This window comes from Rhinolophus ferrumequinum, chromosome 11 (assembly GCF_004115265.2).
Source record: "Rhinolophus ferrumequinum isolate MPI-CBG mRhiFer1 chromosome 11, mRhiFer1_v1.p, whole genome shotgun sequence".
Lineage (NCBI taxonomy): Eukaryota > Metazoa > Chordata > Mammalia > Chiroptera > Rhinolophidae > Rhinolophus > Rhinolophus ferrumequinum.
In genome coordinates, this window is record NC_046294.1 from 70,092,888 (window position 1) to 70,114,137 (window position 21,250).

Here is a 21,250-nt window from a genome sequence, read left to right on the forward strand (position 1 = left end):
TAAACAAAATTTTACTGGAGTACAACCATTCCCATTCATTTATGTATTGTCTATGTCTGCTTTCACACTATAATGGCAAAGTTGAGTACTTACAACAGACCTTCTAGCCCTCAAGCCTAAAATGTTTACTCTCTCTTAAAAACATAAACTGTGGAACCTGTCCAAAACTCAAATACAAACATCACACTCCTGCTTAAAATACTTGAGTGATTTTCAGTAACCGTTAGGAAAAGTCCAAACTCTTTAAAATGGCTTTTATGGCACTTCATACTCATGCCTGCCTACCTCTTCAGCCTTGTCACTAGCCACTGCCAACCAAGCACAAACCATACTGAATTTCTTTCAGTTTCTTTTTTTTCTTTCTTTAGGTCTTTTTAAAACAAATATATATATATATATATATTTTATATATATATATAAATATATATATTTATATATATATAAATATATATATTTTTAATATATAATATATAATATATAATATATATATAATATATAATATATAATATATATTTAATATGATATATATATTTAATATATAATATATAATATATATTTTTTTTTAATCAGTTTCTTACATGCATCATTTTTTTCTCTTACCCCCATTTGGCAGCACATGCTGTTAGTTTTGTCTCTGCTTGGAGAACTCCAACTCATTCTTCAAGTCTGGACTTAATATTACTTGCTTAAGGAAATAGTCTCTGCACCCTCCGCCCCACCACCCCGACCACCATACTAGATTGGGTGATCCTATTTTTGTACTTCCTCTAAATCATGCTTATTATTCTTTAAGTCGTTACATAACTAATTGTATAAAAGTTCCATATCTATCATGTTCACCATTATAACCCCCAAGTCTATCACAAAGCCTAGCACATAATAGGTAGGTCATACATAACTGTTTAATGAATGAAAAAAAATATAGCATCATTCCAGAAGCTTCCTTCAGCTATCTTCAAACCTAGTCTTCTTGTTCCATTGCAATGACAGCATGGCATGTAATTCTTCTGAGTCCTCCTTATTTTGCTGGATTCAGGGGTTTCCCCTGATTGGAGAATAAGAAGCACCTGGGCAGAACTACATGTAGAAATGAAAGGCATCCAGTTCCCTATACCTGGGACATGGGCTGGCCTCTGAATTGACTGCTTTTACTGTTATATTAAGGAAAATTCGTAAATTTTGTAAAACAATGGTAAAAACAAGCCATATTAGGTCATAATCTCACAGAGACCACCAAGATTCTTTACCAAAATTTGATTCTTGCCTAAGATAATTAAAAATGATGGACTGATATATTCTGAGCTGTGACTTTTGGGTCCTAAGTAGAAATAATGTCATAGGAAGGGTATGAGTTAATCAAGAATCAGCAAGGAGAGAGATCTAAAACTTATACTTAAGTTAGATGCATTTCATTTCTTCTTCCTAAATGCTTATTAGCTCAATTATTTGGTAGCTGAAACATTGGTGTCTTGCCTCAAAGATGAAACCCTCTCAAGAAAGATTCAGACATCATGCTCACTGACTCTGAAAGTTTCCAGACTTTTATAAAGGAAACTTTTGCCTTCAAATTTTGGCATATTATGTAGCTAGCAGTGATCACCCACATTATCAGTTGAGTTTTGTTATTTATTTATTTATTTATTTATTTATTTATTTATAGATACAAGGTCATAAAAGAAGAAAAAATACCATTGTCTCAATAGCTTTTTTTTATGATGGCTTTTTATGTGCTTTCTTAGAGAAAAGTTATAAAACTTGGTTCTTTCAGTTTCTATCAAACATATGCAATGTTTCCTTCTTTCTCAAGTAAGTCACAAAGGAGCCATAACTGTAGGTATTTTCACATCAGATGTAAAATTCATATCTCACTTGTGACTTATGCAAGGAAAATAGGAAGCTCTATTAGACAGACCTACAATTTGTGTATGAATGGTAATTTGTAGTTGGGGAGTACTTTCCTTTGAAATCATTAAATCTTTACAGGTAAGTATTCCTTCTGCCTTGACAGATACTACACATTACCTTATTATGTATATAAAAATGATCTTTAAAAAATACTTTTAATGACTTCAACAATGGCCAAGTACATTCAACACTTTTCTTACTTTCTAGAACTACATTTGAAGGCATTTTTATTCTGTCACTTCAACAGCAGACTACAAAAAGCTTGTGTCAGAATTTCATTGTGGCTTCATATAGTCTTTTACTGTCATTAACAGAGATATTTTTGAGCCAAATGAATAGTGCCATTCTCAGTATAACATTAGCTACAAAAAGCCTCTTTATCTTCTGTAACTTGCATTGCTTATTCTACGTGAAAATCAAATGTGTAGAAGTACAGACATAATTTTAACAGACTAAAATAGGGAAAAGGTATAACTCTGCTCTGCCTTACCATCAAAGCTAACATTGCTACTCATCCTTTTAGTGTAGTTAAAATCAGTCCTCTTTTTGAGCAACAACCCTGTTTTCAAGTTATTATTGAAAAGAAATTGGCTTTAAATAATATAATATGAAACAAAATAAAGTCTTATTATAATCTCAGATTTTAAAAAAAATCCCACATGCCAACAAAAAAATGAATGAATCATCCTTGATTACCAATAAGTCATTTGAAAACAGCAAAAATTATTTGATTTCCCCTAAGTTGTCATAGACAACTTAAATGAATATGGGGTATCCAAAATGCCTATAAAGCGTTAGCACTGCCAGTAGGTTCAGGATCAGTAGTTCATTAAAAATGACTTGTGTACTCATATATCAGTGCATATAGAAATCTTTGCAAATACGTTACCAGCCACTCCATCAATGCTTTTCAAAATTTTCACATTCCAAACCTTCTAACAACTTTGAAGCAAAAATTTTAAAATACTAATCTTGAGGATATGAGAAATAAAAAAAATGGAAGTAAACAGAATTCAAACTTTTATAATTTGAAGTTATCTTTGTTTTTGAAGGGGAAATATGCTTTCCGTAAACTTGCCAGTGGTTTCCTGCACACATACGCATGTAGCATATCAAGCTGTGTGCAGTTCCACTAATCTATCATGCTATCTCTTACCTTTCTGTGTTCATGAACATGGATTTTATTACCAAGAACATACTTTTGCTGTGTGTATAAATTTTCCTCATCCTTGAAGGCTCACTTCACATACCATCTCTTTATGGAATGCAGCCATCACTTACATTCTATTCTAACAAAAACAGTTGTCTTGACTGTGTTTCTTTCTGTATTTGAATCATTAGGTTCATTTTTTTGTCTTTCTAATTATGAAGTCATAAATTTCTCAAGGCATTATAATATTCATTTTATTGATCTTCACTTCTAATACAGGTCTGACATATAGTGAGGACTTAGAAAAGCTTTTCTGAAGGAGTTAATGAACATACTTGAGTTCTCTTACTACTATAATCACTCTTACTATTAAATCACTTTTTCTAGTAGTAATTTGACCATAATCAGTCTTACTACTAAAGTTCTCTTGATGTTTTTCCTTATTAGATCTCCTTTTATGCCATCAATGTGCAATTTTTTCTCCCTATTACAAGAAGAATTTTCTCAGTTTAAGATGGAGTCAGGAAGTCAATGATATATCACTGAAAATTCAGGTATTGAAAATTTTGGAAAGTGAAAAATAGCAGTTTTAACTTTGGTCATGACTATTTGAGGTAATGTGTTCTTAAGTAAATAATTAAAGGTCAGCTATAATTGAATTCAGTAAGTCCTAAAACACAAACTAAAGTAGAAATGATGTAATAATTAAAGACAGAAGAAAAAGATGCCATGCAAAATAAATGTTTAGTTCAATAATGTTATATTTTACTGAGGAGAAATACAGAAATCTAGATATAAGAAAGTAATATCAAGAAGTGATTATTCTCATATGAAAGAACTAAGATTTCTTTCCAATGGAACTTCTCCGTTGCATTAAATTATCTATATGTAGATTAAATAACTGGCAGAGAATGTAGGCATGAAGAAGCTTACCTCTGACACCATGAGTGAGGAATGAAAACGTTACACACTGGGTCTATCCACTTTTAATGTAATACATGATTAACACAAATGAATGCTTGTGAACCCAGCAACCAACTTAAGAATCAAAACAGTACCTAGAGTTACAATGATTAAATTTAAAGTCAATTTGTGGTGTTCACCAATCCCAGCTGCCTATCTCTCCTCAAGAAGAACAAACAGCCTGAAGAATGTGTTTATCATTCTTGTGATTTATTTCAACAAAATTATCTTATGATGTATGGATATATCTCTAAATTTATATTCTTTATTTTTGTTTGATTTTTGAACATTACTAAAATTTTATTATAACAGACATAGTCATTCATTACTTGCTTTTGCTTCCTCAACCTTTATTTCTAAGATTTTTGCATTGTGTTCAAAGTAGGTATAGTTTATGTATTTGCTAATTAATAGGAATGTCATGCGTAATACATAAAACATATTTATCCATTCTTCTGTTAATGGGATTGTATTATTACCAGATTTTTTTTTGCCTATAAATACAAATTTGGACTTCCACTACCAAGTCTGGCAGAATAATTGGTATCGTATTAGCCCCAAATCTAAACAACTACAAACCTAAACAAAATATAAGGAACACTTGTTTTCATTTACTGAAGAACAGTTAATGCAGGAGTGTAATCCTTCAGAGAATGAAAACAATCGGGTGAAGGTGACCATCATTCTAGCGTTCTGCCAGTAGGCATTCACCACAAACTGACCCTGGGAGGAGGAACCCAAGAAGAGCAGAACAGAATCACTGAGCTGAAAAGATAGCATAGGGATAGCAAAGAGGCTGAGGTGACTGAATTTTATAGGGCCAAATAAATTTATAGGGCAGAATAACAGAAAGGGGAGACACCCAGAGAATGACCTCCTGAAATCTGCGCTGGGATTTCTTTGAGTATATGACCAAATAGTAAGCTGTGAGTGCACAGAATGAGACTTTGCACCCTAAGAAAAACTCCTGGAGAAGGAAAAAATACTGGATATTGCACAGTCAGAAAAAATTCAAACTCCAAACCACCAGAATGATAAAACCTTATTGAACAAATGGGTCATTTAGTAGAGACCGTAAAAAGACCAGGCATTAGAACTACTATTAACCTAGTCCTCAAATAAAAGGTACACTGAACTCATCCTAACAAAGATTACAGGTAAGCCTTACAAGGATTGAGCCGAACTATAAGTAAATCTACTGCATGCCAGAACAAAATTCACCTATTGTTCAGTGACAAAGACAAAGTTCAGGCACCAGACAATGTATAACCTCTAATAAATAAATAAAAAGAAATAATGCTAAAAATGTGAAGAAGCAAAAAAACAAAAAATGTGAACTATAAACAGGAGAATAATCAGTCAATGAAAACACCTAGAAATATGACAGATAACAGATTAACAAAAAAGTATTTTAAAATAGGTCTTACAAATATGTTCCATTATTTAAAGGAAAATATCAACATAATCAAGAGAAAAATGGAGACTGATTTTAAAATGAAACTTTTAGAATGGAAAAATATCACACCAAAATAAAAAAAAAATTACTTTATTGGATTAATTACAGGACAGACACTGCAGTAAAAAGGATGAATGGAATTGAAGATAGAGCAAGAGAAACTATAGAAACTATAATAGATCTAGAGAAAATATTGAATTGTACCTATGAGCTCTATGAAACAACAATTAAATTATGTAACACATATGAAAGTTTAGCCCCAGAAGATACAAGTAGGCAAAATAAATAAATAAATAAAAGATTAAGACCAAAATTATCACATTATTGAAAAATATAACTCCACAGATTTCCAAAGCTTAATGAAACGTAAGCAGGATAAACACAAAGAAAAATATATCAAGGCACACCATAATCTAATTGCTGAAACTCAATGATAAAAAGAAAATCTTAAAAATATAGTCTGCCTAGGGGCAGTCTGTTGGCTCAGTTGGTTAGAGCGCAGTGCTCTTAACAACAAAGTTGCCAGTTCGATCCCCACATGGGCCACTGTGAGCTGCACCTTCCACAACTACATTGAGACAACTACTTGACATGGAGCAGATGGGTCCTGGAAAAACACACGTAAAATAAATAAAAAGTTAAAATACGTACATATATATGTGTGTGTGTGTGTGTGTGTGTATATATATATATATATTCTCCCTAGAATTATGTATCTGGTGAAAAAATTCTTCAAACATGAAAGAGAAATACATTGTCAAGCAAGAAACCCGGAATAATTTGTTGTAATAGACAGCACTATAAGGAATATTAACAGTGTAGAGATTACTCAAAAAACTAAAAATAGATCCACCATACAAACTAGCAACTCCACTTCTGGGTATTTATTATCTGAAGAAAATGAAAACACTACCATGTTTCCCCGAAAATAAGACCTAGTCGGACAATCAGCTGTAACGCTTCTTTTGGAGCAAAAATTAATATAAGACCCAGTCTTATTTTACTATAATATAAGACCAGGTATAATATAATATCATATCATATCATATCATATCATATCATATCATATCATATCATACAATACAATACAATACAATATATACCGGGTCTTATGTCAATTTTTGCTCCAAAAGACGCATTAGAGCTGATTGTCTGGCTAGGTCTTATTTTTGGGGAAACATGGTAATTTGAACAGTTATATGCACCCCTATGTTCAATGTCGTATTGTTTATAATAGCCAAGATATGGAAGCAACCTAGATGTTTATCAATTGATGAATGGATAAAGAAGATGTGGGATATATATAAAATTAGTTATTACTCAGCAATAAAAAGAACAAAATACTGCCATTTGCAACACCATGGATGGACCTAGAGGGTAATATGCTAAATGAAATGAGTCAGACAGAGAGAGGCAAATACCACATGATTTCACTTATATACGAAATTTTTAAAAATCAAAATAAATGAACAAACAAAACAAAATCAGACTCATAGAAATGAAGAATAAACTGATGGTTGTCAGGAGGGAGAGACGTGGAGGGCTGAGTGAGAAAGGTGAAAGGAACAGAATCAGTAATAATGTGATAGCTTTGCATGGTGACAGATAGTTACTAGGCTTACTTAGTGTGGTAAGTACATTTTAAGATACATAAATGTCAGATCACTATGTTGTACACCTGAAACTGATATAATATTGTACACCAACTATAATTTTAAAAAATGCACATTCTGCTAAAAAGAATTCTTTAATCTGAAGAAAACACTTTGGAAACTCCAAATTCCACAAAAGAATAAAGAGCAAGAAAAGTTTTGTCTTTCTCTTTTTAAATATGAATAAATATAAAATATTTGCTGTTTTTGATTTCTAAAATTTCTAATTTTATTTTTTTTCTTTAAAGTAAAAATAATAACAATGTGTTGCAGGGTTTATAAAGTATATTGAAAAATCTGTATGATAAGATTGACACAAATAAATATATGAGACAAGAACAGGGAGACATATAAGCATAGTATTGTCAGATACATGTTGCAAATATTAGAACAACTATAAACATATGAATAAAAGGCTATACGTAATAAACCATTAGAGAACTTTAATGAAATACTGGGAAAAAAAAACAGGAAAGAAAATAAGGCAAGGAAAAAAGGCAGAAAAGGAACAAAGAACTGGTGGAATAGATAGAAAAATAGTATTATAACACAAGACCTTAACCCAACCACAGATATTTCAAATGTTAATTCACTAAAACACACCAAAAGCAGATGTTGTCAGACTAGATGAAAAAGCAAGATTCTATAATATACTGTCTGCAAGAATCCCACTTTAAATGTAAAAAAATTTCACACACACCCTCATTAAAAACAAGTGAATGAAAAAAAGATACACCATGCAAACACTACTCCTAAGAAAGTTTAAGTAACTATGTTAGTATCAGGCAAAGTGTACTTCAGCATAAGGAGTGTCACATAAGATAAAGATGGGCACTTCATAATAATAAAAAGGTCAATTTCTCAAGAAGACATTACAAAATCCAAACTGAATAGGCACCCAATAATAGAGCTTTAAAATACATGAAGCAAAATATGATAGTACATAAAGGAGAAATTGACAAAGTCACATAGTTGGAGATTTTAACACTTTTTTCCAGTAATTTTTCAATTATAAGAGCAAAAAGACAGAATATCAGTAAAGTACAGAAGACTTGAACACAATTATTTACCAACTTGACCTAAATGAATCTTAAAGAATATTACACCCACCAACTATAGAATACACAATTTTTAAAAAATCTTCACATGGAACATTCACCAAGATAAACCATACAGTGGGGCATAAAGCAAGGGTCACTTATTATAAAAGTATTGACAAAACTAAATTATACATAAATAACAAAAGAATACTTGAAAAATCACCAAATATTTAGAAATTCAAAGCACGCAACTAAATAACAAAATTGTTGAAGAAATCACAAATGAAATTAGAAAATGTTTTGAACTAAAAAAAATGAAAACACAACATGTTTGTGATATAGTTAAAACAGTGGTTAGACATAAATTTATATATTTAAAAAATGGAAAATTTGAAAATCAATGATCTAAACCTTCATCTTAAAGAATTAAAAAAGTCAATCAATTTAAAGCCAAAGGTCATAGAAGGAAAAAGAAATATGTAGCAGAAATCAATGAAATTGAATATGGACAGACAGTCGGGAATAAAATGAAATCCAAAGCTGGTTTTTAGAAAATATCAATAAAATTGATAAACATCAAAAAGAAGAGATAAAATTCATATTTTCAATAACAAGCATGAGGAAGGAAATATCACTACATCTCTATCCTAAATCATTAAAATGACAGGAAGGGAATGTTTTTAACAACATTTAATTTTACAACTAAACCAAATAAACAAATGCTTTAAAAGGCATAATTTTCATATCTGGCACAATAAGAACTAGAAAATCTGAATTGTCTCTTATTATGCTAAGCGAAATATGTGTTGCAAGACACACAGAAAAAGTAGAGAACCATATGATTTCACTGATATGTGGGATGTAAAACTGAAAGAAATAAAGGAACAAGACAAATAAAGAAAGAAACAAAAACTCATAGACACAGACAATAGTTCAGTGGGGGAGGGGAGATGGGAGTAGTAGAAGAGGGAAAAGGGGATCAAATATATGGTGATGGAAGGAGAACTGACTCTGGGTGGTGAACACACAGTGTGACATATAGATGATGTAATACAGAATTGTACACTTGAAACCTATGTAACTTTACTAACCATTGTCACCCCAATAAACTTTAGTTTAAAAAAAAAAGAAATCTGAATTGTCCCATATCTATTAATACAATTGAGTTTGTAATTAAAAACATTCCCAATACAGAAACTTAGAACCCAGAGAGCTCACTAATGAATTCTGTCAAACAAGAAATTATACAACATGACCAAGTGGGGTTTACCTCAAAAATGTAAAGTTGGTTTAACTTTTTAAAATTAATTAATGTAATTTGTCACATAAAAAGAATAAAAGAGAAGACTCTTATATTCATCTTAGTAAATGAGGCATATGACAAAATTCAATATACATAATGAAGAAATTCAATATACATAATCTAATTCTCAACAGTGTAGGACTGGAGGGAAGTTTTCTCATCCAGAAAAAGGACATCTACAAAAAAAACCATTATTCAACATACTATGGTAAAAGACTGAAATATTTTCCTTTTTTATTCCTTTCATCACTTCTATCACTTCTGTCCAACATTTAATGGGCGCCTAGACTGTAAAATAAGGCATAAAAAGAAATAAAATGCCCTAGAGATGGGAAAGGAAGAAGTAAAACTGTCTCTGCAGATGCCATAAATGTGTATGTAAACTGGCTTAAGGAATCTACTAAAAACTACCAAAATTAATATTTCGCAATGAACTAAACAAAATATGCACAAGACCTATACACTGAGAAATCACATAACATTGCTGAGAGAAATGAAAGAATATCTAAATAAATATAATATTATAAAATTCAATAGTGTTCATATGTCAGTTCTCCACAAATTGGTAAATTAATTCAACATAATTTAGTCAAAATCCCAGAAAGCTTCTATTTTTATAGGTGTTAGCAAGCTACTTCTAAAATTTACATTAAAATTCAAAGTATACCCAAAACAGTTTGGTAGAAAAAGAACAAATGTAAAAGACATACACACTTGATTTCATGATTTTATATAAAAGTAATAATCAAGAAAGGGAGGAACTGGCATAAGACAGGTTTCCAGATTAATGAAACAGAAGAGAGTCCTGAATAAGACCCACACATATAAAGTCAATTACTTTGTCACAAAAATGCCCAGTAACTCAATGTGGAAAGCAACATTTTGAATAAGTAGTGTTGTAACATGTGGATATTAATGTTGAATAATATGGAACAGATTGACAATACAAGTATTTTCAAGGATGTAGAACAGATGGAAATTTCATACATGGCTGGTGGAGGTATAAAATTATGTAATTCACAATGGAAAATAGTCTGCCAGTGTCTTGTTACAGTTAAACATTTACCTCACGTATATGGGATATTTTACTTCTACTTATGCAAGAGAAATAAAAACATATGTCCACAAACAACTTGTACATGAATGTACAACAGCAATTCTATTCATAGTAACTTAAAATTGAAAATAAACCATGTGTCCAACAGTCAACAGGTGACTGGATAAACTGTGGCTTAACCATGTATTAGAATACGACTCAACAATTAAAAGGAATGAACTATTGATAACTCACAACATAGATGAATCTCATAATCTTATGCTGAAAGAAAGAAGCCAGACTCAAGGAGGACAAACTGTCTGATTCAATTAACAGTCTAAAAAGACAAAAGTAATCTCAAAAAAATGTTTATTTTAAAATATCACTATAGAAATTGTGTACATTATTCCTTGTGGACATGCACAAGAGTTCCTCAAAGGAGTATAATTTGTGATTACATTACATACATTAATGATCTTCCAGATTATAGAGTATGTGATTATTCTCATTTGTAAGTTGATTCCAATAGTTTTCCAAACTAGCTGTATCCATGTAAAACCCCACCATCCGTGTGTAAATCAGTCTTATTGACCGACAGCCATGCCTACAATTAATTAGTATTTTTAGGTTTCTCAAAGCACCACATTCTGACAATTTTTTAAAGCATGAAATGGAATGTCTTTGTGGCCTACATTTTCATTTACCCTGATTATGAATGATACTGTATGTGTTTTCAAATGTTTCTTGATCATTTGTGTTTCCTCTTTTGTTCTTTGCTCACTTTTATCAGTTGTTTTTCTTACAGATTTATAGGAGTTCTTTATCTAATTTATTCGTCTTTGCAGTTATTTGTGTGACACGTGACTTCTCCCAAGTTGTGGCTTGACCTTATCTTATATCTTAATGAAAAGAAATTGTTAATATTAGTGCAGTATGTATCAATGATAAATTACAGATAGCAATATCTTACATCTTGTTTGAAAAATGATCCTTCAATACAACACAGACATGAAAACATTTTCCTATATGTTTTTCTACAAGAGTTTCCATTGGCATCAGCATCTATTCAGCAGACCAGAGAAAAGTAAAAATGGAGTATCATGTGAAAGGTTTAGTACCTGGATGATGTTTGATACGTCATTCTTTCCATATTCTACCTATGGAATCACATGCCCCTACCTAAAGGATACTGGAAAATGAGATCTAATTATGCACCCAGGAAGAAAGGGAAATGTGATTTTTTAACTCTTAGCCAGTTTGTTCTTGTGATGAACATTTCAATGCTTCCCACATATTGGATGCATTCACCCCTTCCTCAAGGAAGACAAACCAAATCCCATCCGGTCTCTGCATATACTCAAATCCCAGATTTTCATATCTCCATTAGGTTCAGATATGGACCCTCCTGATTCTATAACATATGAACTCAAAAGATAAGTTATGTGGCCTAACACAAAGGTGGAACAGGACTTAATTATCCACAGGAAAAAAATAAATATTCCATTCAGAAAAGAAAAGAATAGGAAACCCAAACCAGTCACTGGTCCATCACAAACATGAAATTCTTCAGCGTGAGCATTCATTGTAAAACCTGGCTCTCCTGTGTGTGGGGAAGGGTCAGGGCCTTCTTCATTAGATAGGTTACACAGTAAAAGATGTGGATATAGACAGTGATGGAGAATTGAAGCCATTTTTGCAATTAATCTGCTATGCGACTAAGGTCCCATGTTTTGTAGTCTTTCTGTTATTAATTCTGCTGAAAATCCAGCTAGTATTTTTGAGCTCATCTTTTTTTTTCCTGATACTTTGATAATGAAGCTAGTGACAATCCACACACTGTTTTAACATTCTATCTTGTAACTCTGTCACTAGGCTCTATAAATATTTGGATTATCTTTCCAAGTTATCAAACGTGAATTTTGCCACTGCATGACAGGGTCCTCATCTTCTCGTTTTTCAGTATCAGATCCTCACCCTTTCTCACCCAACTGTTTCAAATATATTATGTCTTGCTATGGCAGTTATCTATTTCTATATATCAATTTCTATGCTACTAAAATGATGCTAGCAGGAATAACAAATTAACCTTCAACTACCCGGATCTTAGCAAGACAAATATTTCTGTTTCATTCAAGCAGTATCGAAAAAGTGTTATTTTTGTCATTGATGAGGTAGTCATTTAACACTTTCCTCAAAATAGTCATTTACAGACCCAGTCTCTACTATCTCCCCCCACACAAACACACACACCCGACTTCCAAAGTTGCCCCAGGCATTGACATAAGCTAGCCAATACAGACAGAGTGGAAGAGCTGCAGATGTTTTAGGGTCAATTTCACTACATCTCATGGCCAGAAATCAGCATCATGGTCATGCCTATTTGCATGTAAAATAAGAAAATGTGTGACCAGGAGAAAAAAGAAGTGCATTTTGAGAAGAACTGAGCTTCCCAGTCTTTGCTATCCTCTCCATTTATTTGAAAAATTATCCTTTTTCTACTCTTTTAATGGTTGCCCTATTCATTTTAGCATGCATACTTAAAATCTAATGTTCATAAGTATCTTAACTATCCTCCCTCAAAATAAAAGAACTTTGGGACATATTAACTCTGTTCACTCCTTCTATTTAATTATGTGTTCTTTTTGATCGGTATTTTAGTTCGGTCCCTTTTTATATGTCCATGTTGTTGTTGTTGTTGTTGTTGTTGTCGTTGTTGCTGTTAGTATAGTAGTATAGTTTTGTTTGTTTGTTTGTTTTTCTACCATTCTTTTTGCATCTTCATCTTTCTTTCTGGAGTCATTTTCCTTTTTTCCTGAAATTTATATATCCTTCAGTTATAGTCTGATGGTGATTAACTTGTTCAGTTTTTGTAGATTTGATATCTTCATTTCCCTTTCACTTCTAAAAGACAACTTACTATGTACAAAATTCTAACTTAATAGTTTTGTTTTGTTTATTCCCTTTAAGCACATTGGATATAACTAACTGTACCAACATCTTCTGTTCCCATTGTTGCTATTGGAAAGCCAGTGAACATTGAACTTATTATTCTTTTGTAGATGATCTATTTTCCCTTTCTGGCTACTCCTAATATATGGCATTGGTGTTCTATGGTCATTGTCATGCTTAGTATATACAGATGCTCCTTGACTTCCAAAGGGGTTACGTCCCAATTACCCATAGTAAGTTGAAAATATCATAAGATATAATTCTTATGATACCAAACATCAAAACTTAGCTTACCCTACATGCTCAGAACACAATATCCTAAAAGCGCTGGCCACACAGTACACTGTAGAACATGAGTTATTTACCCTGGTGATTTGTGCTTAACTGGGAGTAGCAGCTCACTGCGACTGCCCAGCATAACGAGAGAGTATGATACTGCATATTGCTAGCCTGGGAAGAGATCAAAATTTGAAGTATGGTTTCCACTAAATTGTGTTTTGTTTTTGCGTCACTTTAAAGTCAGAAAATCATTGTAAATCAAACCATCATAAGTCGGGGATCTCTGTATTGTGTTTCCTGTATTAGAGGATTCATGTTCTTCATCATTTCGGGAAATTTTTGTGCCATTTTCTCTTATGATATTATGTAATCTCCTCCACCTCTAGTCTCAGTGTCTCACTTTTTTTCCTCTCTCTTACTTTCTCTGTCTGGATGGTGCTTCATTCTGAATAAGGAACTCTATCCACTTGCAGAAAATCTTTTATTCAACTGTGTCTCATTTGATGTTTAACCCATCCATTAAGTTTTATATTTATACTTTTATATTTTTAATTGTTAATTTCTATTCTATGTTTTAATCTGCATACTTTTATAGGCATATCTTCTTTAGTCATTTTTTAATCCATGATAATTTTTATTCCAAAGTTTATTTCTGTTAACATTATTAATATGAAATTATGTATTTTCTGTATTTCATAACTCCAAAATGACTGAATAATAATTATTATTACCAGTTGGAACAACAAAATTAAAAACTTAAATTTCACCATTAAAAGACAAAAATTTGAAGATTGAGTCAAAAGTTAAATCTATTTACCAGTTAGGGGAATCAGTTCAAAACAAAGTGACATACCACAAAAAAAAAAAAAAAAAAAAAAAAAAAAAAAAAGGAAAGAAAGAATGAATCAGAGGATAAATTGGATAAAATATTATTTAAAGTAAAAAAAAGTCACTAAATTAGAAAGAGGATCATTCTATTTTGATAAAGGTTAATACTCTAAAACTGTGTTGACTTTTTGTTTTAATTAAAGTTTATTGGGGTAACAATTGTTAGTAAAGTCACACAATATATAGATGATGTATTACAGAAGTGTATTGACTTTTATGAATATTTATTTGCAGAGAAAAAGTTAACCAAAAACAAAATAAAATTGTTTGAAATGCAAGAAGATACTAGTAGTAATGGTAATAGTGGAAAATGTAACATACCTCTCTCAGTCTAACAGATCAACTAGAATAAAAACGAAAAAGGACACAGAGCAGTAATTTTCTACTATATTCTGTGGAGGAATAAGCAGGTAAACTCCAGGTCCCTCATCCTTACTTCAAGCACACTAGCTTTGCTTATAACTGTTTTTTCTCAAGTATACAAATATTCCATATGAGATGTGATTTGATAAAAGTTAAATGGCTTTAAAATTATGAAAAATATTAAAATAATATTTTAATTACCTGATTAACAAAAACTATGCAAAAGCTAACTTTTAAACTTTTGTCATAAGTAAAATATACCCTTTTCCAATAGATATGTAATTTTCACAAAAATTGATCCTATATTTAACTGCAAAGATTGATTCAACAAGCTCCAAAAAGCAGAAACTATACAAGTGTATATCTCTACATATCAAAATATATGGCATGTACCTACATCTGATAGAAGAGGAAAGTACAGTATTATATGCTTTTATTATTAACCATAAATAATTACTATATTGATCATTCAGTTCAAAAAGTTAGAGCACAATATAAGTATGCTGATCAAGAAAGTAGGTGAGTGAATAAAAAAAGAGACTCATTAATAAAACAAAAACATAATAATACTCAAAATGCTCAAAGACAAATAAAAAAGACAATTCTCTGACAAAACTAATGATTTAAAAATCATTATAGCTAACAATCATTGAGTACTCATTATTCACTGTGTATTTTGCTAAGTAATTTACAAGAACTTAGTTCACTTAATCCTCCAAACAATATTACGCAAATCATCCACTCATTTATTTCATAAACATTTATTAAGTACTAACTGTATGCCCAGCACTCTATGAGACACTGTGGGCATACTGTTGAACAAGAGAAACGATGCCACTGCCCTAAAGATATTTGAATTTTTAAGGAACTGATAAATACCTCCATTAAATAAAATTCATAGAATTTAGATAACTTTCCTAAGGATGCATCATTGTGTCAGAATTGTGTTTGAATCTAAATTGTCCTCCCTGAAGGCCTATGCTCCTAACCAAAATGTAATATCATAAAAAGGGGAAAATAGATTTAAACAGTTACTATTCATATAACTTTAAATAATTACTATTTATATAACTTACTGCTGAAACATAGAAATTATGGATGAAATAGTTGATTTTCTAGGGAAACATGAATTGCCAAAGTTGACACCAGCAGATATTTTAAATACAATTAAAGAAAAAATGGAAGAAATTTAAAACATTGTAAAAAGAAAAACTAACTCAATTGACGGTGGCAGACCCAGGTGACTTTTTGTTACAGTCTGATCAGTATTCTAAGGAACATATAATCTACTACTTAAGCTATCACAATAGAGGATGGCAATATTCTGGCATGTTTACCAAGCTATCATCCATCACTGTAATACCTAACCTGTCAAAGCTAGCTTGTAAACAAACCAACCATCAAATCCCTAACAATATGCACACACACAAACCAACAAGCCTAATAAGCTACAGACACTCTCATCCTTGAATCGATATCCAAAAATCCTAAATTAAAAAAAAAAATCACCAATCAATTTCACACATATTAGAAGAATGATATGCCATGCCAACCTATGGGTTATTCCAAAATTCTAGGTTCTGCCTTCCTGGATGTTAGATATAGGTATGTCCCGACACAAACAAGCAAAAACTATCAACTGTAATCTAGCAATTTCAATTCTATGTTTTATTTCAAAGAATAAATCAGAAATGTGGTAAAAAAAAAAAAAACCCTGAAGTTATTTATTATAGCATTGTTTATAGTAGAGAATATCGCAATTGTTTCTATACAGAAAATTAGTGGAAAAATATCCTACCCTTAGCAATTATACTCTATGGTAGCATGTTACAAGAGATGTGAGTAGTATATACAAAGCACTTTGTTATTTAAAAAGAAAGAAAAAAAAATCCCAGCAGATTACATAAATAATAAAAGACTTTGCTGAAGAGGAGGCATTTAGGACAGGTCTCAAAGGATTAGCAGGATTTTAACAGATATGATTAGAAATACACAGAGATGTCTTTCTGGGTCATCAGATATGGAAGGAAGTAGTGAGAAATCAAACTGAAAAAGTAGACTCAGTCCAGACCATAAAGTGCATTAAATATAGATAGCAATAAATAAATCAGTGGAACAGAACTGAAAAGCCTGAAACAGATTCAACTATGTGAGAACCAATTATACAACAAAGACAACATTGCAAATATTGTGGGGAAAGGACTTTTAGTTTTAATCATGCTGAAACAGTTGCATTTCTCATCTCACACCAAAAATATGAATATAGTTCTGATGGATTAAAGATCCAACTGTTTAAAAATAATAAAAAAAACTCGTTAGAAATACTGCAGATAATGTGGACATAAACTGGGGCTTATGGATAATTTTACAAACAAACAAATATTCAGAAATCATGAGGGAAACAGATATGTTTGTTTCTCCCAAAAATGTTTATAAAATTATATTGCAGAAGCCGTCCTACACTAACAATACACTGAGGAAGAATTTTTCTGAGGAACACAGTCTTAATGGTTCTAACACACAAAGAACTCTAAGAAATTAATTTAAACAATGCAAACAGGCAAATAAGAAAATGAAAATAAATTAAAAAAACAATGTAAACGAACATTTCAGAAAAGCAGATGCAAATGGACAATAAATTATAAAATGATGTTCAACCGTCTTAGAGTTCAGAGGAATATTAATTAAAGTGGCAAATGCCATTTTTTTACCTTTGAATACTGACAAAAATTAAGCAGATTAATCACATAAAATGGTAGCAAAGATATGGGGAAATAGTCTCATATATTACTGATAGATGTGGAAACTGCCACTATATTATTGAAAAACAATCTGGCAGTACTTATTAAAATGAAAAATGTACATGCCCTTTGATCCATCAATTCCATTTTTGTTAATGTCTGCTGCAGAAAATAAAAGCAAAGAATATGATATATGTGCAATGTTGTTTATAACAGTACTGTTTCAAAGTGAAAAAACAAACACACAAATAAAACTGGGACTACGCTGAATGTCTAACTATGGGGGATGGTTGATTAAATTCCGATACATCTATACAATGGAATAATATCTAGCTACTAACTAGAGTGTCATGAGTTGATCTTGGATTTGATCTTTTAATAATAATAATAAACATCAAGTATATGACTTACAGTTTTTAAATAAAAGAAAAATAACTCTTCATATATATATATATATAACATAGTGATAAGGTGACAGATTACACGCAAACTGTATTTGTTGTTGCAGCAAGAAGATATTTACAAGGGTGGGGGCAAAAAGACTTCTTAATTCACTTAGTTCATGACACTTTTGTTTGATTCCTTGCCATAAGCACTTGTTACCTTTGTTATTTCACCAAATTACTTTTAGTGTTTAAACAGTCTTACAAAGTTTTTAAAAATAAACTCTAATGTATTAAAATGTATGAAATTTTGTCTTTGAATTGCTTTCCTGAAATAGGAAGGAAAACTATCTTCCTTATAATCTAACTTCTTATCAGACAATCCACATGGAAAGTGAAGTATATCAACTAGCACATGGTCCTTAATTATGATTACACTTTATTGCACTCAGCCTATTAAGTCTTACATTACCAGATAACAGAATGTGTTATCTGGTAATAATAGTGGAAAGTATACTAACGATGTTTTTGCTTCTTGTTATAGCCCAGTTCCGACAATCACATGGATGAAGGTTAGTGGTTATATTCCTGGTAAGGCACGTCTGCGGAAATCTCAGGCAGTGCTGGAAATACCCAACGTGCAGCTGGATGATGCAGGCATATACGAATGCAGAGCTGAAAACTCACGTGGAAAAAATTCCTTTCGTGGACAATTACAAGTATATAGTAAGTGTTCTTAGCAAAGCATGATGCTATAGTCCCAAGAGTCAAACTGAAAATGCAAATTACTTTGAACTTAATATTGTATTTTAGGCACATAAAAACCAAATTATAATTTATAATCATACTTCTTGGTATGATAAAGCATCATGCAAAATTACACAGAGAAATATTTTAAATTAAAAATGAATGGGAAATTATCATGTTCTTTATACATCATAGAGAGTTGATATTTGTAAAAATGAGGTGTTTTCCTGGCACCAAAGCCAACCTCTGGATAAGTTAAAAATCTTGTAACCTTTATTAACTTATTCTTGCCCTTGGCCTAAATCAGGAGTCACAATCTATTGCCCATGAACAAATTCCTGCTCAAATGTCTTTTTTTCTTTCTTTCTTGTAAATCAAATCTTATTGGAACACAGCTACATTCATTTGTTTACATATTGCCTATGTCAGTTTTTGCACTGCCATGGCAGAATTAAATAGTTGTGACAGAGACCAGATAACGCCAAGCCTAAAAATATTTGGTATCTGATCCTTTACAGAAAATCTTTGCTGACCCCTGGCTTAAATTCATACATTTGTATGATAAATAGCCTCTATATCCTGTAAGTGTTTATATTGCCCACAAAGGCCAAAAAGCCAACCAGGTAGCATGTAAGAACTGGGAAAACTGATTTCAAAAATATCTACAATCTCTTCTTTACATCTAATGATCACGAATTGTATCTACTTTTCATACTTGCTGTTATACTTTGCATTATACATAATGGATAAGTGATATTATTCCTCTGAGGAGAACACTAAAAAAGAGAGGAATAAAATAATCCAGAGCATTGACATACGCGTAAACCAATACGGATGCTTTCAATAGGAAATTATCCAAATTGCATGTTCAGCTGAATCTGCCAAGCATCAGTGACTGTGACTGTATCTCCAGACGAGTTATCCTTAAAAGCTTAATGTTCTACACAGGGACTCTTAAAGAGTATTTTGAAACATTAATATCTGAATTCAATCTGTTTTTCTTTCCTTATCTCTAGCAACACCTTTAGGAATTCAATACTCCAACAAAATTGAACATTTTATTCATTCATTCACTGACTCAATTAATGTTTTTTAACTGCCTATTACTGCTCTATATGCTAGAAACTCCTGATCCATTGGATTAGATGAAAAGCAAGCCCTACATTAGACTAGAACACGCTATCTGCTGTGATAGAGACATGCGCAGAGGATTATGGGCGCACAGCCTACTGCATTCTCCTGGGGTGATTTAGGGAAAGCTTTCCAGAGGATTTGTACCTTAAAGGCTAAACAAGGGAAAGCGTCCTGAGAAAAGAGACATAAAGTATTTTAGAAGTTTGTAAGATTGAAGCACCAGCACTGGTTTGGTTATTTTTAGGCAATGGATATTGTATTTGGATGAATCCTCAAGGCAAACTGTTCACAATTACTTACATCATTAAGTTAACTCTCCAGCCATAGGAAAAAACAAGTGTTACTTCTGCATCCCAGTGAACAATGATTAACATTTAAATGCATTATGTCAGCTTATCGTCACAGCGCAGTGTGAGATATTACCAGTTCCTCTATACAGGTAAAAATCTGACACTGAAAGACAAGAGTTAAACCAGGATTTGTCTACTCAAAATCACACACACACACACACACACACACACACACACAAAAGGAGCGCCTGTTATTCTCAAGGCTATTTGGGAAAAGTCCCAACTCTTCTGAGTTGTGAAGAATGGCCCACACCTAAATCAGAATTAGATTTACAGTCTGGAACAGAAGCGCCCTGTGGCACTATTCTACTTGTCCTCCTCCCCACCCGGCTCCTTGAGTCATAGGCAATAGCAATTATTACCAGCAAAAGGAGAAGAATGATTTCACTCAATATTACTAATTTACCTTCTGGTGAGACGGTATGCTGCTAGGATACTCCTGTGGGTTCTCCTTGTTACGCACAAGTAGATGTACACTGGAGGCCAGCCGGATAAGGGTAAACCTGTCCAAAGCATGCAGCATGCTGTTGACTAGAAAAAGAAACGGGTCCAGCCACTACTTTGGCACATATTTCTGACAGTTTGGGAAGGTATCTTAGAAAAATGTGGCCCTTCACTGTAGTCCATATTTAGGGGGGTTTCCTGCCCTGCTCCTGATTTGCCCTGGAGAGTCCTAGTTTACATCTATTGTGTGGAGACAGTTACGCACGAACAGTGCCCTATCTCACTTCCAGAAGTATTTGATTATTACATACTCACCCAACTCTTGTACTTTGCTTATTTTTTATTTATTAAATTTGTTGGGGTGACATTGGTTAGTAAAATTATATAGGTTTCAAGTGTACAATTCTGTAATACATCATCTATATATCACATTGTGTGTTTACCACCCAGAGTCACTTCTCCTTCCA

The 21,250-nt window shown here is 32.1% G+C and overlaps 1 protein-coding gene across 1 annotated transcript in view; it reads left to right on the plus strand.

Moving 5' to 3' along the window:
* CNTN5 (contactin 5) overlaps positions 1–21,250 on the plus strand; it is a 1,273,287-nt gene that overhangs the window by 970,428 nt on the left and 281,609 nt on the right. Inside the window, 1 exon segment of the mRNA XM_033121922.1 lies at positions 18,653–18,834. Within this exon segment, the coding sequence (XP_032977813.1) occupies positions 18,653–18,834 (182 nt within the window).